The 27,503-nt window shown below is 44.9% G+C and overlaps 1 protein-coding gene across 3 annotated transcripts in view; it reads right to left on the bottom strand.

Moving 5' to 3' along the window:
• The window catches only part of PTK2B (protein tyrosine kinase 2 beta), a 259,908-nt gene that overhangs the window by 78,144 nt on the left and 154,261 nt on the right, over positions 1-27,503 (bottom strand). For all 3 annotated transcript variants that reach the window (XM_082251132.1, XM_082251130.1, XM_082251131.1), the window contains exons 3-9: positions 23,969-24,147; positions 19,729-19,816; positions 17,431-17,510; positions 16,282-16,344; positions 10,810-10,864; positions 4,608-4,748; positions 2,727-2,801 (exon numbers count right to left, since the gene is read on the bottom strand). In XM_082251132.1, the coding sequence (XP_082107258.1) occupies positions 2,727-2,801; positions 4,608-4,748; positions 10,810-10,864; positions 16,282-16,344; positions 17,431-17,510; positions 19,729-19,816; positions 23,969-24,147 (681 nt within the window). The remainder of the gene's footprint in view (positions 1-2,726; positions 2,802-4,607; positions 4,749-10,809; positions 10,865-16,281; positions 16,345-17,430; positions 17,511-19,728; positions 19,817-23,968; positions 24,148-27,503) is intronic.

The following is a 27,503-nucleotide window of genomic DNA, read 5'->3' as shown; positions in this document are numbered from 1 at the left end:
ACAGATCTGGGGAAGGGTACAGAAAAATATCTGCAGCATTGAAGGTCCCAATGAGCACAGTGACCTCCATCATCCGTAAATAGAAGAAGTCTGTAACCACCAGGACTCCTCCTAGAGTGTGCCGCCTGGCCAAACTGAGCGAAGGGACTTAGTCAGGGAGGTGACCAAGGACCCGATGGTCACTCTGACAGAGCTCCAGCGTTTCTCTGTGGAGAGAGAGGAGAACCTTCCAGAAGAACAACCATCTCTCCACCAATCAGGCCTGTAAGGTAGAGTGGCCAGACAGAAGCCACTCCTCAGTGAAAGCACATGACAGCCCGCCTGGAGTTTGCCAAAAGGCACCTGAAGGACTCTCAGACCATGAGAAACAACATTCTCTGGTCTGATGAAACAAAGATTGAACTCTTTGGTCTGAATAGCAAGCGTCATGCCTGGCGGAAACCAGGCACCGCTCATCACCTGGAGCAGGAGAGAGTCCAGAGAAGGGCAACTAAACTAATTAGGGGATTGGAGGACCTTAATTATGAAGAGTGCTTACAAGCGCTTGATTTATTCTCCCTGGAGAAGAGACGCCTAAGAGGGGACATGATAGCGATTTACAAATACCTCAACGGTGATCTCAGCATAGAAAAAAAACTATTCAGTCGCAACGAATGCATGAGGACACGAGGCCATACAATGCGATTAGAGGAGAAGCGTTTTAACCTTAGGCTACGCAGGGGGGTTTTTACTGTAAGGGCTACAAGACTGGAATTCTCTACCACAAATGGTAGAAACTGCGGGGAGTATGGCTACTTTTAAAAGACTCTTGGATGTACATCCCAAGGATCAAAACATTAAGGGGTATGTGAAATGAATACGTCCACACGCACCTACACAGGTTGAACTGGGTGAACTATCGTCTTTATTCAACCTCAACTATTATGTAACTATATGTAACTATGGCCAATACCTTCCCTACAGTGAAGCATGGTGGTGGCAGGATTATGCTGTGGGGATCTTTTTCAGTGGCAGGAACTTGGAGACTAGTCAGGATAGAGGGAAAGATGAATGCAGCAATGTACAAAGACATCCTTGATGAAAAGCTGCTCCAGAGCGCTCTGGACCTCATACTGAGGTAAAGGTTAATTTTCCAAAAAGGACAACAACCCTAAGCACACAGCCTAGATAACAACTCTGTGAATGTCCTTGAGTGATCTAGCCAAAGTCCAGACTTGAACCCGATTGAAAATCTCTGGAGTAGGGTTGCCACCTCATCCCTTTAATCCAGGAAGCATAATAATTACACAGGTTCTGAGGCTGATATAATGCACAAAAGGCACCAAGTGAGTTTAATTACCACCTAATTCAGCCACAGAACCTGTGTAATTAATGTGTGTCCTGGTTTAAAGGGATGAGATGGCAACCCTACTCTGGCTGCACACCGACGCTCCCCATCCAGCCTGATGGGGCTTAGGAGATCCTGCAAAGAAGAATGGGAGAAACTGCCCAATAATAGGTGTGCCAAGCTTGTAGCATCATACTCAAAAAGACTTGAGGCTGTAATTGGTGCCAAAGGTGCTTCAACAAAGTATTGAGCAAAGGCTGTGATACTTATCTACATGGGATTTTTTTAGTTCTTTTTTTTTTTTTTTTTAATAAATGTCCAAAGATTTCAAACAAATTTCTTTCATGTTGTCATTATGGGGAATTGTTTGTAGAATTCTTTTTCTTTTTGAAAATTCTTTTTAATTGTCTTTTTAAGAAAGAATACAAAAACAGAGCCGTCGGGCATACCCTGGCTCAAAAAGAGAAAACACAAGTATAAAACAACAGGACAAAATCCCAACCATGGCTGCTGCTATGGAAATACCGAAATCGTGCTACACCAGGAGAAGGCAGTAATGGAAAAAGGAGTCAGTTTACTGTGGAAAAACAAAGGTTACGAAGAGGTGGCTGCAGTCCAAGAGTCCCCCCCCAGATCCTAGGTCACATGGACAGATAAGGGTCAAGTAGGAACTATGAGAGGGTCCTCACAATCGTTGGCAGAGTCTTCCGTTATCAGTCATATGTGCCAGACCTTTGTAAATTTCTGCGGACAACCCCTATTGGCATACACAGCTTTGTAAAGAGATACATTAGAATTCACCAGTGCTTTCCACAAGGAAAGGGTAGGAGCATCAGGCTTACGCCACCTGAGTACCACCAATTTCCTCACGTAAAAGAGTAATAAACCCAACAGGGTGCGCATCGCTACAGAATGGGCCAGCGCATTTACCAGTCCCAGGATGCAGAACTCAATTCTTGGGGGCGCCCGAATGGTGGTCACACTAGCAGCAAAGTCCAGGATCTCTGACCAGTAGGGCTGTAAGGAGGGACAATGCCAGATCATGTGTGCATCCGAGTGGCATCGCCAACAGGTCCCCGGTGTATCCGGGAACACCCTATGTATTCTAGTTGGTGTCAAATGAAACCTATGTAATATTTTTAACTGTACTAGGCAGCCTCTGGAGGCCACGAGGTGCCTGAAGGGGTAGTCCCAGACATCCTCCCAGTTCTCCGAGTCCAGGGCTGGCAGTTTGTAGAATTTTGAGGAAAATAATTGAATCCATTTTGGAATAAGGCTGTAACATAACAAAATGTGGAAAAAGTGAATCGCTTTGAATACTTTCCGGTTGCACTGTAGTGTCCACTCTCCCACCCCCCCATATGACCCATTATACATACAGTGGTAGAATTCAGGTCACCTTAGAGTCCTTGGTAGTGAGCTGTCGAATGCCCTTTGGGCCGATGACCAGGTCCACTGTGATGCTCCACCCTTGCTGGTAAAAGAAAACAATAAATACTTAAAATTCCATCAGCTAAAGGGATTCTCATTTACTTGCACATATCCAATCTCCCTTAGAACCATCAAATAATTCAAAGGTGAACATTTCAAATCCCGAAGAAGAAAGGTTTCCGCACTCAACACTAAGGGTCCTATTAATGGACAATTGCCAGCTCCATCCAGCTGATTGAGGAACTTCAGAAAAATATACCGCATTTTGGCCAGTGGGTGAACCTGACAAAAATGGGAACAATTCACAGGGCCTGGACAAATGCTTGTGACATTCGTCCAACAAATGTTTTTTTTAAATAGATGCCATACTGTAGCCAAGACAATCTCTAGTATTAGTGATCATTGGACAGAAAATGCAGAGGAGCACCTTCTCCGCTTTCATCAAGAAATACTTAAAAACAAACTACCCTGCTATTATACTGGTGTAGCACCCTCCTAGGATAAGTTTGCCAAAGAAGCTCAGGTAAATCTAGTTCTCTGGCTCCTCTGTAAACATTGGACGGGTTTGTGATTATTTTTGGCTGTTCTGGGTTTCACTGGCTCAACTGCTTCTCCCTGCCTAGTGGATTCTAGAATGTAATGGGTTAGAAGAGGCAGACCCTTCCCCCTAATATTTATGTGGTTTCAGCCAATCCCTGGGGGAGAATGTCCAGTAGGTGGCTGAGGAGGGCATAAATAGCTTTAGGCCTGGAGCAGCAGTGTTCTTGTCCAGGAGAAGAAGGTCCCTTCTGGGCAGTGTAGCTGAAGTCGGCAGGAGTTCAATGAGCTCCTAGCTCAGTGAGGGCTGGGCGGCCTATTTGCTGGAAGCAGTTGGTGCCAAATCAAGGGGGTTCAATGAGGATCTGATCTGGTGACTTACAGGAGAAGTGTCTGGTCAATATTGGATGGAGGCATTCAGCTATACAGAGATATTGTGAGTATAGGCCTGGACATAGGATCCTAGTAACTGTTTTCTGCTTTGGGTATCTACTCCAGGGCTGTTGGGTTGTGACCATTCCATTACTTGGAGTCCCAGGGTTGCTGTCCACCTATTGTTTTCCAGGACGGGAATTATCCTGAAGAGTGTAGACAAGGCAGAGTGTCCTCTGGTTTCTTTGTGCACTAAATCCAGAGTATCCCAAAGCCCACCCTGCATCCCAACCAAGTTCAAGGAGCACTTAAGCATATAAAGACATCCCTTGCCTGGTCATTGAGTTGTGAGACTGTGCGTGTTGTTGTGTTCCTGGCCGCTTAGGCTCGGTTTCCACTAGTGCGACTTGCGGTGCGACTTGACACATGTCAAGTCGCACAGCAAGTCAAAACCCATTGTTTTCAATGGGGCACGTTTCCACTGCCGCGGCTTCAGTTGCCGCGACCTCAAAAGTAAATCGTGTACTACTTTTGAGCGCGACTTCCCTCTATATATGAGGGACAAGTCTAACTGAAGCCGCGGTTTACTTTTGCTACGAAGTCGTGCTAGAAGTAGCACGACTTCGTAGCCGCACTAACGGAAACCGAGGCTTAGACACCCAAATAGGAAGAGAACCCAGGAGAGATTAGGCCCGACAAAGGTCTGCGCTACATTGGTCATCTGTTTCCAAGGCTTTCCAAGATACTGATCCAGAAAAAGTGCATTGCCTGGTGTCAGAACTTGCTCTGGATCAGTGATTTGGAAAAATGCTGAAGCCAGAGAATTAGTATGACAGCCAAGCAGCTAGCAGTTATCTTTTTCATAAGTTACCTGCGTATTTTTCTCCTAATCTGGTTCCATTTCGTGTGAACTGTCTGGTTGTGTCAAAGAGGAACTCACCGCTAGCTCGCAGCGATAGGTCTCTTGGTCGATGGAGGTGAAGCTGGAGAGCGTGCTCAGGAACCTCATGATGCATTCCTCCTCTCTCAGAGAGCCGTACTGCTGAAACGTCTGCTGGATCATCTTACGGAACTGCTTGGGCTGCACAAAACAGAGACACAGGTCTAATGAACTTCATAAATTTATACAAATAAAGTTTACCTGTCATAACAAAAACTTTTCTCTGTGGCTGTTACGCAACAAAGCTATGTCATCACTCCAGTCTCAGTCTGTGACAAGTGAAGGAGAATTGACAGAATGATGAGGTCACCTCTCTGCTCTCCTTCCTGTCAGCGTGCTGCTGTCAGTACATGTTCATGCAGGGCATCTCAAGTCCTACCTCTTTCTTTCCCAGTGCTGCTGTATGGAGGAAGAGTGGGGGAACAAGAGGCTGATACCTTACCAAGTCAGATTTAGATATTTATAGTAGGTGCATTTTTATTATATTGTTATTAAATAACTGAATTTGTTGGTGTATTTTTTAATGTAGCACTACCCCTTGAGGACTGCTGAATTCTTCACCTTCTTGGGTCCCTCTGGGTTACCGTTAGCAACTGCATGCACAAACTTAACACTTTACTTTCCCGGCTCAGTCAATGATCAGTCTAGGGGTTGTAGTTGTTTTTGTTGTTTTATTTTAAATAGAGATGGCAGAAGGGATAGAGCGGGATACTCCAAAATTGAACTATTCACAGTTGATGAGGACTCCTATCTGAAGGTGCAGATTCACCTTGCCACTAGATGAATTGAAGGTAAAGTCTCTGTAATTAAGACTCGATTGAGCAACTATCTTCAGGGTACTCCCCTAACACCCCCTTTCATTCCACCAGCTGACACCCGTCCTCTGACTACTCTACTCCAGGGAGGCCCCCTCACAGGTCCGGCCCTCAGACACGATCCCCTGTACTCACGATACTGTTTTTCCAGGTTCTCCAGTGTTTCAACCCCTCTACTCAGCTCTCCTGGACCTCTGGGTTCAGCTCCTTCCTTCTGGTTCACCAGGCAGACTGCCTGTCCAATGACCAGGTGCCACCAATGCAGAGGAGGAGACAGCCGTCACCCTCCCTCCGGGACTCTGCTGCTCCTGGCTTTTAGATCACACCCCAGAATGCAATGAGACAACCAGTCTGTGCCAATCACTGAGGCTGTATCAAAGCCTGTGTACCCACTGGCCTGGTTTCCTCCACTGTCCAATAGGCCTCCTATTGGACCAGTGTGAACACTCCCTAGAGACCAGATGAATCTCACACTGAGCACCATGAGCAGACCTAACTCACAGATCCTGCTCTCTGTTAAGCAGAAAGCAATATAGAATTTGCCTGCTGCTTCTCTGATAGGCAGACAGAGCCAAAAGTATACTCACTCTCTAGAACCTACCTAGGAGGGTGCTACGTTAACATTTACCTGTAGCCCAACTAAACCATTTTCTTTTATTGGTCTAATTCAGTGGTCCCCAAACTGCAGCCCTTTGCCTACCTTTATCTGGCCCTTGGGGCACAATTCCATCCACTATCACCAACAATAGGGCATAATTCCCATCACTGACACCAACAATGGGGCACTATTCCTCCCACTGACAGCAATGAAAGGGTACAATTACTCCCAATGACAGCAACGATGGGGCAGATTTCCTCCATTGACCCCAACGATTAGGCAGAATTCCCTCCATTAATACCAGTGATGGGCCACTATTCCTCCCACTGACACCAATGATGGGGCACTATTCCTCCCACTGACACCAATGATGGGGCACTATTCCTACCACTGACACCAATGATGGGGCACTATTCCTTCTACTGACACCAACGAAAGGGCACAGTTCTTCCAACTGATACCAATGAAAGGGCACAGTTCCTCCAATTGACACCAACGAAAGGGCACAGTTCCTCCAATTGACACCAACTGCTCAGGAAGCATGAGATTTGTTAATTGGAGAACTGTGTAGGAGGCATGTTGGATTGCTGGAGAGCCAGACCGCTGCACTATGATATTATAGCAGTAATATTAAAAGGAATAATATTAATAATTCTGGAGTCCTTTGGAGGCACACAGGAAGTCTTTTGGCTTTGGGCAATTCTGCTGCCTACACAAAGATTGGACATTGGCAAACAATAAAGCCCAAGATAGACCCTTATACAACCAGCATGCTACAGTTTTGCAGCAAAGCAGTACCAAGGGCAAGATGATATTCAAGGAGGGGTGGGACCTGCATCCCTCAATGGACTCCAAGAAAATAATTTTACAGTGAGTGCAAGAATTCTATTTTCCTTCTCATCGGTAAAGGGCATAAGAAGTCTTTAACCTTGGGGATGTCTAAAAGCAGTCCAACTGAAGGATGGGCAACACATCAAACAATTGCCTACAGGCCCAAGAGAACAACAGAGAACCTGCAGCTCAAAAACCACCTGAAAGACCTTACACCCAAAGCTGACATCAGAAGAGGCAAAAAGGTCCACCTGGTAGAAAGTGTGGATAGAAGATCAGGTTCAATGAAATGGTTGTTAGATGCTAAAAAGCCCAAGTACTTCCTGATCTAGTACAGTGCCCCTTGACAAGAGAGGCTGAAACTCAATCCTTGAGAATATAAGCTGGAATGATGGTCTGCCCAAGCCACCTAGAGAAGATGGAACAAGACCCCTTCCAGGTCAATCTGGGATGACAAAATGGGAATCAGTCTTTCTATAGCAGCAGGCTTAAGGCCTCTGTGAGTCTGCAAATAACTAGGTAATGGAGGCAATAACACCCAACGGAGGCAAGCAGGACTCCGAGGCTGTGATAGATTCTAACATCAGAGGAAAGCATCAAAGGAAAGTGTAGCACCCACTAGTGTGTGCTGCTAGAGTTAGAGTAGGCAAACTTTAGTCTGGCCCAGGGATAAACCTGAGTTATTGAATATGGGTCAGGTTATTAGAGGCCAGGGCTGGATGGGTCATCTTGGCAGCTCTCTGGTACCTCCCCCTGTTTCTAGAATGTTGGAGAACATTCTAGAAGATAGTGGGTGGAGGCTACGAGGGTTTGCCTTGAATATTTAGGGGCCCTTAGCAATCCCTAGGTTGGGGGCCTGGTAGGGAACTAAGGAGCCTTTAAATAGACATGAGCCATGCCAGCAGGGGAGTCGTGTGTAAGATGGAGAAGCAGTGGCGAGGAGAGGCTGTCAGTGGCCCTTGAGGGAGGTGTTTTACCTTGGGCTGGAGCTCGGGAGGCTGGCCTGGAAGGATCCCACCACAGGAGGCAGTTGGAGGGATCCTAACCAGAGAGGCAGCAGAGAGAGCAAGGAGAGACAGTGAGTAGATCAGCACGGTGCAGGGACAGAGAAGGGAAGAGACTGCGAGCTGCAGCAGTGCTCTCTTGAAGACAGCAGTGTGCCAAGTCTTCATCCAACCTTGCCCTGGGGAATTTCCATGTGTGTGTCAGTCAGGAAGACTGGGAAGAGAAAGCAGCCAGGTGGTCTAGTATTTCTGCAAGCAGTAGAACTGGGATCAGTGTCTACGGAGAGGTAGAAGGTGGTGAGAGATGCTGTTCACTCCACATGTGCTACTTTACCAAGGGACAGCAAGTCCCTAGCCTATAATGGGCTGTTGCTGAACTAACTAGAGACTGTTAGTTCCTCCAGGAGTGAACCAGCGGAAACTGTACAAGAGAACCAAGTTTGTGCAGGTGGAAGGAAGAAGAGGAATCTGTAAATAGGGAGGAAGTTGTCCCTGGTTTTGATTGGTGGACATGTTCAAGTTGTCCATCCCATAATTCCTTACCCCATCCAAGTTATCATCCCCTAATAAAATAACAAAAACAAGCCAAAAGACGTATTTCAGTGTCCGGATGAAAGAAGGAAATGCTGTGTGGCTGGCTGTGCAGCAGTGGGGAACCCTGACATCAGCAACTCCTACGGGAGTAGTGCTAAAAAAGCATTGACTCCAGGTTGTAGACCTCAGGCACCATCAGAATACAATAGTCCAGCATGAGGATTAGTCCTGCTGCATTGCAAAGCTAGCAGTTCTTAGGCTCCAATAGTCCAGCATGAGGATTAGTCGTGTTGCATTGCGTAGCCTGCAGTTCTTAGGCTCTAATGTATGGCCAGCTTCAGGCAACGTAAAAGTTCAAGGTAAGATGCAAGACCTCATATAGTCACAAAACCCTAGACAGCTGGTAGAAGGTAAAGGCCAGATGGCCAGAGGTGACCAAAGTCCTGCAGGTGAAGATCAAAGTTCCACGTGGCTCTTTGTATGCAGTAGCAGCAGCAGGGAGAGGCTTCCGCAATGCTGCATGGTGGGAAAGAATGCACGATGCAACACTCCACCCATTGGCTGAAGTTAGTGCTCAGTCCCACACAGTGCCTACTAAGTGCTCACTAAGTGGGTCATCAGAGACAGGGCAAGCGCTGGGGCAGTGCCAGTGGCTCTGGACCTGCAAAGTCTTCTGTGGCTAACCTTTACCAGAACTATGGAAAGTATCTCACGCAGAACCCAATGCACTAAGGTCACTTCCAGGCTATCCTCACAATGTGCAGTCCAATGGGGTCTGGACACAGGACCCCAAAAGTCAGGTTGAAGATGGCGATGTTAGAAGGCTGTGATTCAGAGGGTAAACCTCTGGAGGAATGTTTTGATTGAAGCATAAAGTCAAAGAAGAAAAGGTGCTAGCAAAAATAGGTTAGCCTTTATCACAGCAGAGCGGAAGAAAATATGCCTATAGCATAAAACTGGGCCATGCTGGTAGCAAGAGAGGTTATCCTGGGCTGACCTACAGTTTTTTTTTTCAAGCAGTGTCCACTTCTCCTGTAGGTGGCAGTATAACCCAAAGATTAAAGATATCCCGTGTCCCTGGAAAAATAAAAAGAGCTACCGGTATGTTACTTTTTATCCACCCTGACTGTGTTAGACTAATAAAACATAAGGGTTCCATTGTACTTTTGCTTTAAAATAGGGGTGTCAAACTCAATTTCATTGCGGGCTTCATTAGCAGTATGGTTGCCTTCAAAGGGCTGGTTGTATCTGGGGTGCACTACGTACACAGTGCAGGGTTCAGGATTATGCTATATACAGAATGCAGGGTTCAGAATTACACAACATACAGAGTTCAGGATTACACTACGTATACAGTGCAGAGTCAAGGAGTGCATTATGTACAGAGTAAATGGTTTAGGTGTGCACTGTGTAGAGAATTCAGTTCCAGGGGTGCAGTTCCAGGGGTGCTCTATGTAAAGAGTACAGAGTTTAAGAGTGTAGTAAAGAGTGTAGGGTCCAGGGGTGCGTTAAGTAAAGAATGCAGGGTTTAGGAGTGTGTTTGTAAAGAGTGCAGGGTCCAGGGGTGCGTTAAGTACAGAGTGCAGGGTTCAGGAGTGTGTTATGTGCAGTATGCAGGGTTCAGGGGTGTGCTATGTACAGAGTGCAGGGTTCAGAATTACACTACATACAGAGTGCAGAGCTTGGGATTACACTACATATAGAGTGCAGAGTTCAGGGGTGCATTATGTACAGAGTGAATGGTTCAGAGGTGCACTATGTAGAGAATGCAGTTCCAGGGGTGCTCTATGTAAAGGGTGCAGAGTTTAGGAGTGTATGTAAAGAGTGCAGGGTCCAGGGGTGCGTAATGTACAGAGTGCATGGTTCAGGAGTGCGTTATGTGCAGTATGCAGGGTTCAGGGGTGTGCTATGTACAGAGTGCAGGGTTCAGAATTACACTACATACAGAGTGCAGAGCTTGGGATTACACTACATATAGAGTGCAGAGTTCAGGGGTGCATTATGTACAGAGTGAATGGTTCAGGGGTGCACTATGTAGAGAATGCAGTTCCAGGGGCGCTCTATGTACAGAGTGAAGAGTTTAGGGGTGCGCTACATACAGAGTGCCGGGTTCAGGAGTGCATTATGTTCAGAGTGCAGGGTTTAGCAGTGTGCTAAACACAGTGTGCAACCCGGAGGTTGCAAATCTGGGAGCGAGGGCCACATAAAAAGGCACAGTGGGTCGGATTTGGCCCATGGCCTTATGTTTGACGTATGTGCTTTACAGAATTCCCACACAATATATCTGTATCATTCTGAAACCACAGCTAGGGCTGCACTACACGAATTGCTGTAAATGCTATTTCTCACCGTTCACCCACACATAGGACGTCTTAAACCCTTAGCAGTCTCCTAGTTGTATGCAATGTGATATTTATTACCTTCAGACTTTCCTGCATCTGCTTAGGGAAGAAGAGATCAAGGCCCACTTCTTTCCTGCAAACCAAAAAAATCGATAAATTATATAATGGCTGTAGCAAGTAAAACTCAAAAATATCCATTCAAAGGACAGCTGCAGCGAAACATAAAAAAATATACATAAAAAAAAAAAAATGCTCTAATACTCACCTTCAATCCAGGGACATTCCATGCAGTTGTTCTTTTCCATCACTAGATGTCCTCAGTCTTCATGTTTAATGACAGCCAGCATTAGTCAACACATCACCTCTGAGCCTATCCTGTCATTTTCTGGCCCCACAGCCTGTGACTGGACAGTGAAGGAGAAGCAGAAGATGGATGAGCCCATCTCTCTGGCACTTTGCTCTTTCCTCCTATTGGCATGCTCCTTGTCAACACATGACCTGATTGGGTCCTTGTGCTGCTTATTTCTCCCACGGGGATCAAATTCAGGTCCTTACTATGGTTACATTTAATAATGTATTAGGGATTGAAACTGTTGTCAGGTTTTACTGTCAACACAAGCTCTGTTGGAGGGATTCCTTAATTTCCTATCTGGTAAAGAGGTTGTCCCTAGGACAGGAAGCCAGGGGGAATCTCTTTAAGGGCAACATGAACGGAAGTAAAAATGAAGGCCTCTTGACCCCTTTAGGGAAAGAGAGCCCTGACTGATGGCCAGGAGCTTGGATTAAGCAGGAGGTAAAATGGGAAAAATAAGATTGGACAGTGTCACGGGTATGGGGTTAGGCCTGAGCTCAGTAAAAGTATCTCCCCCAGGGAATTCTGGGTGTGCGGTTACACATGTTGTGAGAATTTTTATAGTTTGTTTTCATAAGCCATTATTTGACTTTTATATATTTGGTCATTATACTGCCATCTTGTGGTTATTTTGGTTGTTGCACTTGCCTTTCCCTTCTGTGTTCCTTCCTGTCCCCTCCCTTTTATGATGTATTTCCTGTTCCTGCGTCTTTATGCTTGTGGGGATAGAGATGGCCACATCTGTTTTGGCCAGTGATGGTGAACCTTCGCACCCCAGATTTTTTGGAACTACAATTCCCATGATGCTCTGCAGTGTAGTTGAGCATCATGGAAAATGTAGTTCCAAAACATCTGGGGTGCCAAGGTTCACCATCACTGGTCTAGGCCTTCATACAATCTGCTCACATCCGGGAACACATAACCATGTTTTGACCAGCAGATACCATCCTTCAATCATCTGCTACATTTTGTTGTCTGCTATACCTACTGCTTGCAATAAAACCTACGTGGATGGAAAGAAATGGAGTCTGGTGAGTTCAGCTATCTGATAACGATTTTCCGCGGTGATTGTACCTGCTTATGCAGGCCAGGAATAGGTCTCAGCAAGGGATAAGTCACTACTACAACAAATGGAGTCAGAATACTGGGTCTTCTTGAAGAAACATGGATGAAAGAGCTGCCCACCCTCCCGCCCCTTTTTTTGGATGGTCTGGCACAGCTTTAGCAGCGGTTTTTGACCTTGTCAGCAGTTAAAGCTCCTGTAATGGGCTATGGCCTTGATTGTAAATTGGAGGTAGGGTGTCTGTTCAGCACTTATAGTAAGGACAGACCCCCCCCCTTTGGAATTTATTAAGTTAATGTCAAATAGTGCTCACAGTACAGCTGTGACTGGCACTGGTCTAAAGGTTTACATGTTCTGATGTTGGAAATTAAATAAAGCTGTGGCCTTGCCTTTCCCAACTTAATGGTTGTGTGTTTTTTTTTATATACAAGGAGGGGACAAGGGGGGTTATTATGTTAATATTGTTTCCTGGGCCTATGCGCCTCAGCAGCCATGGCCTTGACACTCATCAGGCCCCAACCGCCTTCCTTCCAGCAGGTGTACAGTCTCTGGGTGCTGGATTTACCTACAGGTAAGCCTTACTATAGGCTTACCCAGGGCTGTCTTTAACGCAGGGCAAAAAGGGCAGCTGCCCCGTGCCCAGTCATTAGTCTGAGGCCCAAAGCAGTTGCCCCTTGAGCATGCACTGCCCGCAAGTAGATGATACGTGGATTTTTGCCCAGGGTCCAATCAATATTAAAGACCGCCCTGGGCTTACCTGTAGGTACAAGTTAAAAAAAAAGTCTTTACTACCACTTTAAAGTTAAAGCTGAAATTCAATCTGCCAATATTTTGCTTTCCCTGGCTTATCAACATGCTAATGGGACATCTTTCCATTTTCATGACATACCTTATTATAGACCAAGTGATGTCATCACTGGGACTATGTGCTTCTCTATGGGAAGTTGCCAACAGGGTGCTGTGATGTTTTCAGGAAGATATGTACAGCACCCTGCTGGCTCCTCCCACCAGCCATAATCTGCCTGCATTGCATAGAGGAGCACAGAGTCCCACCGATGCCTCAATACTACTCTCAAAAGCCCTCAGCCCTGATGCAACCAGAGGACCGGCTCTTGGGAGAAGTTGAGCAAATATTAATATTCCTTGATGGACGGGGGTCAGTCTGAGAGAGTAAGACTTCCTAGGCAGGCTGTAGTTGCATGCCGACCTCCCTAGGTAACACCCATATGCAATGCTGAGACTCTATGATTGAAGGAGAAATCCAATAAATGAAAGGGGCAGGCCAACAACGGTCAGGCTAGGAAGGAAAGGACTAGATCATCCAGGGTTCCTCCTGAGGTTGCTAGGGGTTTCATTAGCAATGGGCAATTTCTGCCTCTCAGATAAGTTCCCAATGACCTCATTGTTCCTTTTAGCTATATGTAAGGGGGTAATTCTTCCCAATGATGAGAAGAGTAAGGGGGTAATTCTTCCCAATGATGAGAAGATTAAGGGGGTAAGTCTTCCCAATGATGAGAAGAGTAAGGGGGTAAGTCTTCCCAATGATGAGAAGAGTAAGGGGGTAAGTCTTCCCAATGATGAGAAGAGTAAGGGGGTAAGTCTTCCCAATGATGAGAAGAGTAAGGGGGTAAGTCTTCCCAATGATGAGAAGAGTAAGGGGGTAATTCTTCCCAATGATGAGAAGAGTAAGGGGGTAATTCTTCCCAATGATGAGAAGAGTAAGGGGGTAAGTCTTCCCAAATATGAGAAGAGTAAGAGTAAGGGGGTAATTCTTCCCAATGATGAGAAGAGTAAGGGGGTCATTCTTCCCAATGATGAGAAGAGTAAGGGGGTTATTCTTCCCAATGATGAGAAGAGTAAGGGAGTAATTCTTCCCAATGATGAGAAGAGTAAGGGGGTAATTCTTCCCAATGATGAGATGAGTAAGGGGGTAAGTCTTCCCAATGATGAGACGAGTAAGGGGGTAAGTCTTCCCACTGATGAGAAGAGTAAGGGGGAAATTCTTCCCAATGATGAGAAGAGTAAGGGGGTAAGTCTTCCCACTGATGAGAAGAGTAAGGGGGTAATTCTTCCCAATGATGAGAAGAGTAAGGGGGTAAGTCTTCCCAATGATGAGAAGAGTAAGGGGGTAAGTCTTCCCACTGATGAGAAGAGTAAGGGGGTAAGTCTTCCCAATGATGAGAAGAGTAAGGGGGTCATTCTTCCCAATGATGAGACGAGTAAGGGGGTAAGTCTTCCCAATGATGAGAAGAGTAAGGGGGTCATTCGTCCCAATGATGAGAAGAGTAAGGGGGTAATTCTTCCCAATGATGATAAGAGTAAGGGGGTAATTCTTCCCAATGATGAGAAGAGTAAGGGGGTAAGTCTTCCCAATGATGAGAAGAGTAAGGGGGTAAGTCTTCCCAATGATGAGAAGAGTAAGGGGGTAATTCTTCCCAATGATGAGAAGATTAAGGGGGTAAGTCTTCCCAATGATGAGAAGAGTAAGGGGGTAAGTCTTCCCAATGATGAGAAGATTAAGGGGGTAAGTCTTCCCAATGATGAGAAGAGTAAGGGGGTAAGTCTTCCCAATGATGAGAAGAGTAAGGGGGTAAGTCTTCCCAATGATGAGAAGAGTAAGGGGGTAAGTCTTCCCAATGATGAGAAGAGTAAGGGGGTAAGTCTTCCCAATGATGAGAAGAGTAAGGGGGTAAGTCTTCCCAATGATGAGAAGAGTAAGGGGGTAATTCTTCCCAATGATGAGAAGAGTAAGGGGGTAATTCTTCCCAATGATGAGAAGAGTAAGGGGGTAAGTCTTCCCAAATATGAGAAGAGTAAGAGTAAGGGGGTAATTCTTCCCAATGATGAGAAGAGTAAGGGGGTCATTCTTCCCAATGATGAGAAGAGTAAGGGGGTTATTCTTCCCAATGATGAGAAGAGTAAGGGGGTAATTCTTCCCAATGATGAGAAGAGTAAGGGGGTAATTCTTCCCAATGATGAGATGAGTAAGGGGGTAAGTCTTCCCAATGATGAGACGAGTAAGGGGGTAAGTCTTCCCACTGATGAGAAGAGTAAGGGGGAAATTCTTCCCAATGATGAGAAGAGTAAGGGGGTAAGTCTTCCCACTGATGAGAAGAGTAAGGGGGTAATTCTTCCCAATGATGAGAAGAGTAAGGGGGTAAGTCTTCCCAATGATGAGAAGAGTAAGGGGGTAAGTCTTCCCACTGATGAGAAGAGTAAGGGGGTAAGTCTTCCCAATGATGAGAAGAGTAAGGGGGGTCATTCTTCCCAATGATGAGACGAGTAAGGGGGTAAGTCTTCCCAATGATGAGAAGAGTAAGGGGGTCATTCGTCCCAATGATGAGAAGAGTAAGGGGGTAATTCTTCCCAATGATGATAAGAGTAAGGGGGTAATTCTTCCCAATGATGAGAAGAGTAAGGGGGTAAGTCTTCCCAATGATGAGAAGAGTAAGGGGGTAAGTCTTCCCAATGATGAGAAGAGTAAGGGGGTAATTCTTCCCAATGATGAGAAGAGTAAGGGGGTAATTCTTCCCACTGACTGTCACACTAATGTGTCATGAGTTGTAGATTTTTAATTCTTTAGCAGGGGTTCCCCGAGACCAGAAATTTATTTCAAGGGTTCCTCTGTGCTGAAAAGGTTGAGAAAGGCTGGTCTACATAATGCTGAACATCCTCCAGCCAGGAAATGAGGCGGGTACTATCTGATGTGCTGAAGCTTCTGATGCACATTGTGAGAAGCTCGCAGTGTGCAGTGAAGTCGGAATAGGCCATTGCAGTCCAGGAGAAGAGCCCGTACAACGATGCAAGAGTAAAGGTAAGGCCAGAGGTCAGTTGCACAGTGGGCATTTCCTTTGCCTGCATACTTTGTGCTACAATGTTGTCATTTCAGTAAGTTGGAGCTTCACTGTAAATGACGTTCTGCCTGGAATCTAGCATGAGGTTGGAGAGCGCTGAAGCCGCTTCTCAAACAGGTAGAAGAGAGGAGAGAACGCTCAATGCGTGTCACTGTCACAGGAAATGTGTGGGCGCCCCTGGAACAAACCACACGATGCAGAATTACACATCCAACAATACCCAGAGGCCATTATCTCTCCTCCAAAAAGCTTTAAAGATTGACTCGTGTCTGTTTACTTACTCCAGGAAATCAAAGTTGGACCTTTTCTCCAAAGCGTTTTGCGGCATGTCCTTGTAGAAACGTCTGTAAGAGGAACAGGAGACAGTTTAGTGCCATCAAAATGTTACTAATTATTTTCTAAGTTTAAAATGCTATTGGTAATATATATATATATTATTGTAAAAAGTATTGGGACGCCTGCCTTTACACACATGAACTTTAATGGCATCCCAGTCTTAGTCCGTAGGGTTCACTATTGAGTTGGCCCACCCTTTGCAGCTATAACAGCTTCAACTCTTCTGGGAAGGCTGTCCACAAGGTTTAGGAGTGTGTCTATGGGAATGTTTGACCATTCTTCCAGAAGTGCATTTGTGAGGTCAGGCACTGATGTTGGACAAGAAGGCCTGACTTGCAGTCTCCGCTCTAATTCAGCCCAAAGGTGTTGAGATCAGGACTCTGTGCAGGTCAGTCAAGTTCCTCCACCCCAAACTCGCTCATCCAGAGTCCTGACCTCATCCCGATTGCTCTAATTCATCCCAAAGGTGTTCTATCGGGTTGAGGTTAGAACTCAACCTCCAAGTTCCTCCTCCCCAAACTCGCTCATCCAGGTCTTTATGGACCTTGCTTTGTGCACTGGTCCAAATCATTTGGTAAAGGGGGGGGGGGGGGGGTTATGGTGTGGGGTTTTCTTTTCAGGGGTTGGGCTTGGCCCCTTAGTTCCAGTGAAGGGAACCATAAGGCGTCAGCATACCAAGACATTTTGGACAATTTCATGCTCCCAACTTTGTGGGAACAGTTTGGAGATGGCCCCTCCCTGTTCCAACATGACTGCACACCAGTGCACAAAGCAAGGTTCATAAAGACATGGATGAGCGAGTTTGGGGTGGAAGAACTTGACTGGCCTGCACAGAGTCCTGACCTCAACCCGATAGAACTCCTTTGGGATGAATTAGAGCTGAGACTGCAAGCCAAGCCTTCTCATCCAACATCAGTGCCTGACCTCACAAATGCACTTCTGGAAGAATGGTCAAACATTCCCATAGACATACCAGATAGTGTGTAGGGTCTAGATGGTGTCTAGGGTCTAGATGGCATTTAAGTTGGCGATGATCTCCTCCTAGCCCAGAAACATGTAGACGTTGGACAGTGGAATATGACCGGTCTCCTTACCTGAGCTCCAGGCACCCCAGTTGCAAAGCCATGCCTTCGCTGACCTTGGTGGCGTACTGCTGCATGTAGTCATTCCTCAGCTGGAATTACACAGAAGGTGATACTGGTTAACTGTATACCAACCCTGAAAGTCATGACCAATGTCAGAATTCTGGTCAACCAACCCAATGTCATTGTTTTTGCATAGAACGTCAGCCAACTAAACTCTGAGGTGCTTGCAGTGCGTTAATGTACAGACCAATAAAGAAGTCTAATTCTTGTGTTACCAATAAGGGTCAGTCCACCAATAGATCATATTCATATTAAAGCTAGAGTCTGGTGAGCTGACCTCTTCTTTGTCTTGGATACTCCGATAGTGAGATCCCCTGACCATAATTCCCAATTCTGTTCCACTTGGAAGTTTTGGATGTTCTCACCAAACTGAGTGTGTTCTGACTTCTCCTGTTACCTTCCTAATGCTAAAAAATAAATAAAAATCCAGGAGGGATGGTGGGTACCCCAGCAGGTGTACAGATCTGGGAACTGAGCACAGGGATGGTGAGAACCCCTCATAATGGGGGCAGCAGATGTATAGATCCATGAACTCAGCACAGGTATGGTGGGAACCCCTCATAATGAGGGAAGCAGGTGCACAGATCCAGGAACTCTGCACAGGGTTGGTGGGAGCCCCTCATAATAGCCAAAGCAGGTGTACAGACCCAGGAGTTCAGCACAGGGATGGTGAGAGCCTCTCATAATGGGCACAGCAGGTGCACAGGAACAGGAGTTCAGCACAGGGATGGTGGGAACCCCTCATAATGGGCACAGCAGGTGTACAGACCTGGGAACTCAGCACAGGGATGGTGGGAACCCCTTATAATGGGCACAGCAGGTGTACAGACCCGGGAACTCAGCACAGGGATGGTGGGAACCCCTTATAATGGGCACCACAGGTGTACAGACCTGGGAACTCAGCACAGAGATGGTGGGGAACCCTCATAATGGGCACAGCAGGCATAAAACATGGAGAACTCAGCGTAAGGATAGTGAAAGGCCTTCATAATGAGCAAAACAGGTGTGCAGGCCTTGGAACTCCGTGCAGAGATCGCACAAACACAGTTTCCGAGAGACAGAGAAGACTATCAGGTAGTTTAACCCTTCAGCATTCAGCAAACAGTCAAATATCAGTTTTTAGAGTGGTGAGTGACTCTCTAATGTACAATTCCTCTCCTAACCACAAGAGGTCAGCGTTGCACCATCACTGCAGATTGTACATGAAAATAGATCCTGACCAAGTTATTTTAGAGCCTTCGATCTACAGTATACAATCTTCCATCATTCCCTGCAAACACTGCAATCACCAACAGAAATAAGTCGGTAATTCTCCAAAATGTCAGTTGGTCCAAAAACAGAAATAAGTTAAAAATAAATAATTAACCCCTAACCTAAAAAATATATTAAATACATTTTTATTATTAAAAACAATACTAATAATAATAATAATAATAACATTAATAAACATCTAAACATGAACAAAAAATAAATAATTATTATTATTTATTTTGTGTTAGGCTTTAAAAAAGTTCTGGAGCTATTTTTGAAGCTCAAATTTGGCAGATTTTCATTCCCAAGGAAATGAATGCAAATGCTGAATTTAAAATTTTTGATTTTGAAGCATTTTTGGGGCATTTTATTGTGCGTTTTGTGCGATTTTCTGCTCAAATGAAAAAAAAAATTGTATTAATACATGAATACATGTAAAATAAATACACAAATAACTAATAATCAACATAAATAAATAATTAACCCCTAACTTAAAAAAAATGATTAAATAAATTTTTATGAATAAAAATATTAGTAATAATAATAATAATATTTAACCCCTAACCTAACTTTAACTCTAACCCCTTACCCTAACAAAAAAAAATAAAAATATTGAATAATAATAATAAAAGAGATAAAAGCTGAAGGAAAAGCTAAAAAAAAAAAAAAAAGAAACTAAAAAACCTAGCAACAATTCATGCAGCAGATAATAATTTTCTCTTATGACTAATAAAAAAAAATGCCAAAGCTCAAAAATATCTGAAAATGCTGCATAAAACGGCGCAAAAAAGCACAAAAAAAATGCACAAAAAGACGAAAAACCGCTGAGGTGTGAATGCAGCCTTAAAGAGAAAGACAATAAAAAAATTAATTCCAGGTTTCCTGAAAACTATTCTAAAATCTGCATTGCCAGAATGATTGCTGCTCTTTCCTTAATGCCCCCCCCTCCCCTGGACTCGCCCCCCCCTCCTCCCCGCCCCCACACCCAGGTCTCACCTGCTGGTAGAAGTACAGCAGAGTGGTTTTATCTTGTTTGAAGCTTTCGATGTAATTATCGGGCAGGTAGCGGATCCGAAGATCGTATCTGGAAAGGAAGGAATGGAAACAAACATGTCAGGGCGATTGGGCAGGGGGCGGAGCCATGGATGTGTGACGTATCAATGATTAAAGAGAACCTGTCTGTGATAACAATGACAACGGCTGCATAATACTCTCATATTCATTTAATACTTCCCTGTTTCCGGATGTCCTCGGGCCCCAATGACATGGCATGCGGAGTCTTCTTCCTCGTTTTCAGTTTGGGGGCGGTACCCCGCCGATGCCATCTGCACTGCTTTCTGCCCCGTGCACTATAAATGAAGGAAGCCATGGTATCGCCCCCTTAAGAGGGTGGGGTCATGACACCCTGCATTTATACCATTTTCCCATAGTATGGGTGTCATTCAACCTGGAAGACCGAGGACATCTTGTGGCAGAACAGAAGTACTGCAGGGGACAGCTAAGGATTTGTTGTTGAACCTGGGAGACCGAGGACATCTTGTGGCAGAACAGAAGTACTGCAGGGGACAGCTCCAGATTTGTCATTCAACCTCGAAGACTGAGGACATCTTGTGGCAGAACAGAAGTACTGCAAGGGACCGCTAAGGATTTGTTGTTGAACCTGGGAGACCGAGGACATCTTGTGGCAGAACAGAAGTACTGCAGGGGACAGCTCCAGATTTGTCATTCAACCTCGAAGAACGAGGACATCTTGTGGCAGAACAGAAGAACTGCAAGGGGCAGCTCCCAATTTGTCATTAAACCTGGAAGACTGAGGACATCTTGTGGCAGAACAGAAGTACTGCAGGGGACAGCTCCAGATTTGTCATTCAACCTCGAAGAACGAGGACATCTTGTGGCAGAACAGAAGAACTGCAAGGGGCAGCTCCTAATTTGTCATTAAACCTGGAAGACCAAGGACATCTTGTGGCAGAACAGAAGTACTTCAAGGGACAGCTCCAGATTTGTCATTAAACCTGGAAGACTCAGGACGTCTTGTGGCAGAACAGAAGTACTGCAGGGGACAGCTCCAGATTTGTCATTCAACCTGGAAGACCAAGGACATCTTGTGGCAGAACAGAAGTACTGCAGGGGACAGCTCCAGATTTGCAATAACGTACCTAAGCCTGAATATTTTTGGACCTTGCCTAGGGGGTCTATTTTAATACTAAAAAACTTCCCAGAGTTGGGCTTTAAAATGCTATTTGTCTGGCTGTCACACTGAGCCTCTAATGGTTTCAGTCACTGACGTGGAACCAAAATGCAGCCTGTGAAGTCAAACTTCGGCTGGTATACACCTTGCAATCTGAATAAACAAGCTTTGTTGTCATATGTATTTTTTCTGTGCTGTATTGAAATGTATCATGTTCTCATGTTCTCCCTGTCTAATGTATGTTTGCCCTTGTTTAATGTATGCTGACATCTAGTGGCAGTTTTGAGAAACTAAAACCTGTTCACTTGATTTTTCCTTCTGTAACCCCCCCCCCCAACTGTTTAGTGCTAGTTAGTTCAGTCCTAGCTAGACCCTCCCTGCTTCTTCCATGTTCCCTCAGTCATACCTGGTTCACACTAGTTCAATTTCAGATGCGACTTGAGTCACACAGAATCACATGATAAGGGACATCACATTGTTTTTAACCACTTCTGGACCGGAAAGGATTTGCCCCCTTAATGACCAAGCAATTTTTTTGTGATTCGGCACAGCGTTACTTTAACTGACAATTGCGAGATTGTGCGATGATATACCTAAATACAATTGATGTCCTTTTTTACCCCACAAATAGAGCTTTCTTTTGGTGGTATTTGATCATCTGTGTGATTTTTATTTTTTGCGTTATAAACAAAAAAGAGCAACAATTCTGAAAAAAAAAATATTTTTTACTTTCTGCTATAAAACATTCCCAAAATAAAAAAATTCAAAATCAATTTTTTTTTCATCCTTTTAGGCGAATTTGTATTCTGCTACATATTTTTGGTAAAAAAAAAAAAATCCCAATAAGTGTATATTGATTGGTTTGCACAAAAGTCTACAAACTAGGGGAAAGATTTATGACATTTTTATTTCTTTTCTTTACTAGTAATGGTGGTGATCTGTGATTTTTAGTGGGTTTGCGACATTGCGGCGGACAGATGGAACCCCTAACTGACATTTTTTACGCTTTTGGGGGGACCAGTGACATTACTACAGTAATCAGTGCTAAAAATATGCACTGTCACTGTAATAATGACACTGGCAGGGAAGGGGTTAACTCAGGGGTGATCAAAGGGTTAAATGTGTCCCTAGCAGGTGTTTTCTAACTGTGGGGGGGGGGGCTTGTGAAATCAACAGAGACCTGTGTACCTAAATAGGAGGAACACAGGAGCTCGGTGCTGATAGCTGAGAGAACAATGGTCTGCTGTGTTTACATCAGCAGACCACCGTTCTCGCTTCACAGGAAGCAATTGCGGCCGCTGGCCCCGTGGATCGGCTTCCCCGCTGGTGAGTGGGCGCACGCGCCCCCAAGATCGCTCCCGCAAACCGCTGTACAGGTACAGTGATTCGCAGGAACCTGCCGCCGTATATAGGCGGTGGCTGGTTGGCAAGTGGTTAATGGTGTCTGTTCGCATCAAGGCAATTTTGGAGAAGGGTCTTCCACACTGGATTTGAACCAAAGAAGTGGTTTTGGCCCTTCAGAATATACAAGCTTTATCAAAGCTGTCTCCACGTATTTACTACATAATCGCACTGAAAGCCGTATCAAGATAAAGAGATTATTCTCCCTCTCTACAAGACTCTGGTCCGGCCACATCTGGAGTATGCTGTCCAGTTCTGGGCACCGGTCCTCAGGAAGGATGTGCTGGAACTGGAGAAAGTCCAGAGAAGGGCAACAAAAATAATTTGGGGAATGGAGGACATCAGCTATGAGGAAAGACTACAAGCACTGAACTTATTCTCTCTGGAGAAGAGACGATTGAGGGGGGATATGATATCAATGTACAAATACTGTACTGGTGACCCTAGCATAAGGAACAAACTATTCAGAGAAAGGAAATACAATAAGACACGTGGCCACTCACTAAAACTAGAGGAAAGGCGGTTTAACCTTAAAATACGTAAGGGGTTCTTCACTGTCAGAGCGGTAAGGATGTGGAATTCTCTTCCACAAGCAGTCGTATCAGCAGGGAGCATCGAAAGTTTCGAAAAACTATTAGATGGACACCTTAAAGACCACAACATACAGGGGTATACAATGTACAACATACAGGGGTATACAATGTACAACATACAGGGGTATACAATGTACAACATACAGGGGTATACAATGTACAACATACAGGGGTATACAATGTACAACATACAGGGGTATACAATGTACAACATACAGGGGTATACAATGTACGGTTAACTGCAAACACACACACACACACATCATAGGTTGAACTGGATGGACTGGTGTCTTTTTTCGACCTCGCAAACTATGTAACTATGTAAGATCGTATCGCGGCAGTGTGAATCTAGCCTTAGCGGTAATTCTTCACAGAGAGAGGTCTTAGGAAAGTCATTGTCTTCTTACACTTTAAAAGACTGGAAAAAGCATTCTCTGTGCTGCAATTATCTGAAGTAAAATTGCATTGTGTTGAACTTCTGTGTTTTTTTTTTTGAAGAGTAAAGCTGCCTGTGAATGGTGCCAAGTCAGCAGGTGACCATGCCATCCAGGGCAGACTGGGTCTATGGAAATATGTCAATTCATAAATTGATTTGAAAGAGAACAATATTCCTTGAATCTACAGACATGTACAAAAGACAATCTGACTAGATCAGGAGTGTCCAAACTACGGCCCTCTAGCTGTTGTGGAACTAGACATCCCATGAGGCATTGTAATTTTCTGATATTCAGACATAACTAGGCATGATGGGAATTGCAGTTCCTGAACAGCTGGAGGGCCATAGTTTGAACACCCCTGGACTAGATAACAATTGCATATATTGCTCTGGTAGGGATTCTATTACATGGTTCTGGAAGATCTAAGAGATTGCACATTCAGATTGCAAAGTGTATGGTCAGCTTTGGGCTTCAAAGTCAAAAGTATCAGTATTACAGCCAGGAACATGGTATTTTTCAAGAAATGGCAGGCCCATGCTGCCTCTCCTTGGACAATAATAACGGTTCTTGCTGGCTTACTCGTCACACATAAGCCTCTTGCGGTTGATGTTTACCTCCATTCGGCCTCTAGGTGGAGACACTCGTACTTCTCCTGCACCTCCCCAACGGTCAGGTCAGGGTGCAGCCAATGGATCTCATCGGACTTCAAGTGTTTCAGGCGAAGGCCGTAGCTGTTCACGTGTTGGATGTCCGGGCCGATCCGACCACTGAGGAGAATGGAGCTGATGATTTCCTGCAATGAAAAGCGTGACAAAAAATGACTCTTCTATGAAGGACAGAATAAATCCAGCCAGATTCTTTTTTGGCTTTCAATATATCAGAGAAGATTTAAAGTTTCCGTCAGGTTTGTGACTCTATTGGGGAGATTTTCTCTTCATTTCTGTCCCTGTGACACCCATACAGAAAATTGGGAAAAGTTTGTCACCAGATCAGAAATAAGAATTTTATTATTAGATTACTACAAACAGTGAGGGGGGAAAAAGTATTTGACCCCCTGCTGATTTTGTACGTTTGCCCACTGACAAAGAAATGATCAGTCTATAATTTTATTGGTCGGTTTATTTTACCAGTGAGAGACAGAATAACAACAAAAATATCCAGAAAAACGCATTTCAAATAAGTTATAAATTGATTTGCATTTTGATGAGTGAAATAAGTATTTGATCCCCGATCAATCAGCATTTCTGGCTCCCAGGTGTCTTCTATACAGGTAACTCTTATACAAGGTCTCTTAACCACTTTAGCCCCAAGCCTATTTTTGACACTTTTTGTTTACAAGTTAACCACTTAAGCCCCGGAAGATTTTACCCCCTTCCTGACCAGGCCCTATTTTGCGATTTGGCACTGCGTGAATTTAACGGACAATTGCGCGGTCGTGCGATGCTGTACCTAAACAAATTTGACGTCCTTTTTTTCCCACAAATAGAGCTTTCTTTTGGTGGTATTTGATCACCTGTGCGATTTTTACTTTTTGCACTATAAACAAAAAAAGAGCGACAATTTTGCAAAAATAACAATATTTTTCACATTTTTTTATATGAAATTCCCAAAAAAAAATTAAAAAATCAACATTTTTTAAATTTAGGCCAATTTGTTTTCTGCTACATATGTTTGGTAAAAAAAAAATTGCAAAAAGCGTATTTCTGATTGGTTTTCGCAAAAGTTATTGCGTTTACAAAACTAAGGGAAAGATTTTCGTCATTTTTATTATTTTTTTTTTTAACTAGTAATGGTGGTGATCTGCGACATTGCGGCGGACAGATCGGACCCTTGACTGACATTTTTGACACTTTTGGGGGTACCAGTGACATCACTGCAGTAATCAGTGCTATATATATGCACTGTTACTGTAAAAATTACACTGGCAGGGAAGGGGTCAACTTTATTGGAGAAGGAGGGGTTAAGTGTGTCCCTAGGGGCGTGCTTCTAACTGTGAAGGGATGTGGCTGTTTGTGTAACTACAGAGATATATGATCCTACATAGCAGGACCGTATGATCTCTGCACTTACACCAGGGAGAATGACAGGCGGCTGTGTTTACATTAGCCGCCTGCCTTTCTCCCTCTGTAACGGACGATCCCGAGTGGCCGGCGGACATCGGGTCCACCGGTCACACGCGCTGGGATCACGGTGAGCGAGCGGGGGCGCGCCTCCGGCGGCGCGTGCTCGCCCCTTATTGGCTCGCAGGCGAGTGACGTACCCATACGTCGCTTTGCCTGCACGGGGCTGACCGCCGCAGTATATGTACTTGCGGCGGTCGGCAAGTGGTTAAAAGCAGTATTTTTTGCTAGAAAACTACTTAAAACTCCCAAACATTTTATATATATATATATTTTAGCAAAGACTCTGGAGAATAAAATGGCGGTCATTGCAATATTTTTTGTCACGCGGTATTTGCGCTGCGGTCTTTCAAACGCCATTTTTTTTGGAAAAATGACGAAAAATCACATTTCACTGCATTTTAAAAAAAAACTAACCAGTAAAAAGTTAGCCCATTTTTTTGTATATTGTGAAAGATGATGTCACGCCAAGTAAATAGATACCCAACATGTTACGGTTTAAAATTGCGCACACCCGCGGAATGGCGACAAACTACGGTCAATAAAAATCTCCATAGGCTACATTTTCAAATTTTTTAATGGTTACAAGTTTAGAGTTAGAGTGTAGCTCTTTTTTTTTAATTATTGCTCACGCTCTGGTGATTGCGGCGATACCTCACATGTGTGGTTTGAACAGCGATTTCATTTGCGGCTCGACTTCAGTATACGCTTTCTTTCACGCGCGAGCTATCGGAGACCCCTCCTCTACACTTCCATGTATTCAAAACAAAGGCATTTTTGAATACATTCACTTTTTAAAACTGCCGCCTTTAGCAGCAGAATAACCCGGATGTGACGTCATGGGCGCCGCCTCCGGATTACGTCATCGGAGACCCGATCAAAGCCGCTTCCGGCTTTGATCGGGACTTCATTCAGCCGGCAGACGTGCCGGTGGGACGGGAAAAGTATTGAGGCGCCTGCCTTTACACGCACATGAACTTTATGGCATCCCAGTCTTAGTCCGTAGGGTTCAATATTGAGTTGGCCCACCCTTTGCAGCTATAACAGATTCAACTCTTCTGGGAAGGCTGTCCACAAGGTTTAGGAGTGTGTCTATGGGAATGTTTCACCATTCTTCCAGAAGAGCATTTGTGAAGTCAGACACTGGTGTTGTATGAGAAGGCCTGGCTCTGTCTTCTCTCTAATTAATCCCAAAGGTGTTCTATTGGGTCAGGCCAGTCAAGGTTCTCCAACCCCAACTCGCTCATCCATGTCTTGAAGGAGCTTGCTTTGTGCACTGGTCCAAATCGTTTGGTTAAGGGGGGATTATGCTGTGAGTCATAGGTGTGCGCAGCCTATTGCATTAGGGTGTGCACCCCAAAGTTTAAATACACATGCATGTGTTTGCCTACATGTATATGGCCCCGGTACATTACTCTCCCTGCTGGCAAAGTGAAATAGAAGTGTGTGGCACTGCTCTTATGGCAGAGCAAGTCCGAGGGAGATCTTTCCCATTTCCTCACTGGCAAACAGAGCGATAATGCTAATGTGCCCTAGGTGATTAGGGTGTGCCCAGGCACACCCGGCACACCCTGTGCGCACGCCTATGCTGTGAGTTGTTTTTCAGGGGTTGGGCTTGGCCCCTTAGTGCCAGTGAAGGGAAGTTGTCAGCATACCAAGACATTTTGGACAATTTTATACTCCCAACTTTGTGGGAACAGTTTGGGGATGGCCCCTTCCTGTTCCAACATGACTGCGCAGCAGTGCACAAAGCAAGGTCCATAAAGACATGGATGAGTGAGTTTGGGGTGGAGGAACTTGACTGGCCTGCACAGAATCCTGACCTCAACCCGATAGAACACCTTTGGGATAAATTAGAGTGCAGACTGCGAGCCAGGCTTTCTCATTCCCAAACATTACCATAAACTCCTGTCCTCCATTCGTTAAAGCTGCTATAGCTGCAAAAGGTGGGCCAACTCAATATTGAACCCTACTGACTTGGACAATTTCAGGATTCCAACTTTGTGGGAACAGTTTGGGGATGGCCCCT

The sequence above is a fragment of the Pelophylax lessonae genome, assembly GCF_965119305.1.
Source record: "Pelophylax lessonae genome assembly, chromosome: 3".
Lineage (NCBI taxonomy): Eukaryota > Metazoa > Chordata > Amphibia > Anura > Ranidae > Pelophylax > Pelophylax lessonae.
The sequence above is the reverse complement of the archived record's forward strand: the minus strand, read 5'-3'. Positions and strand labels throughout refer to the sequence as shown.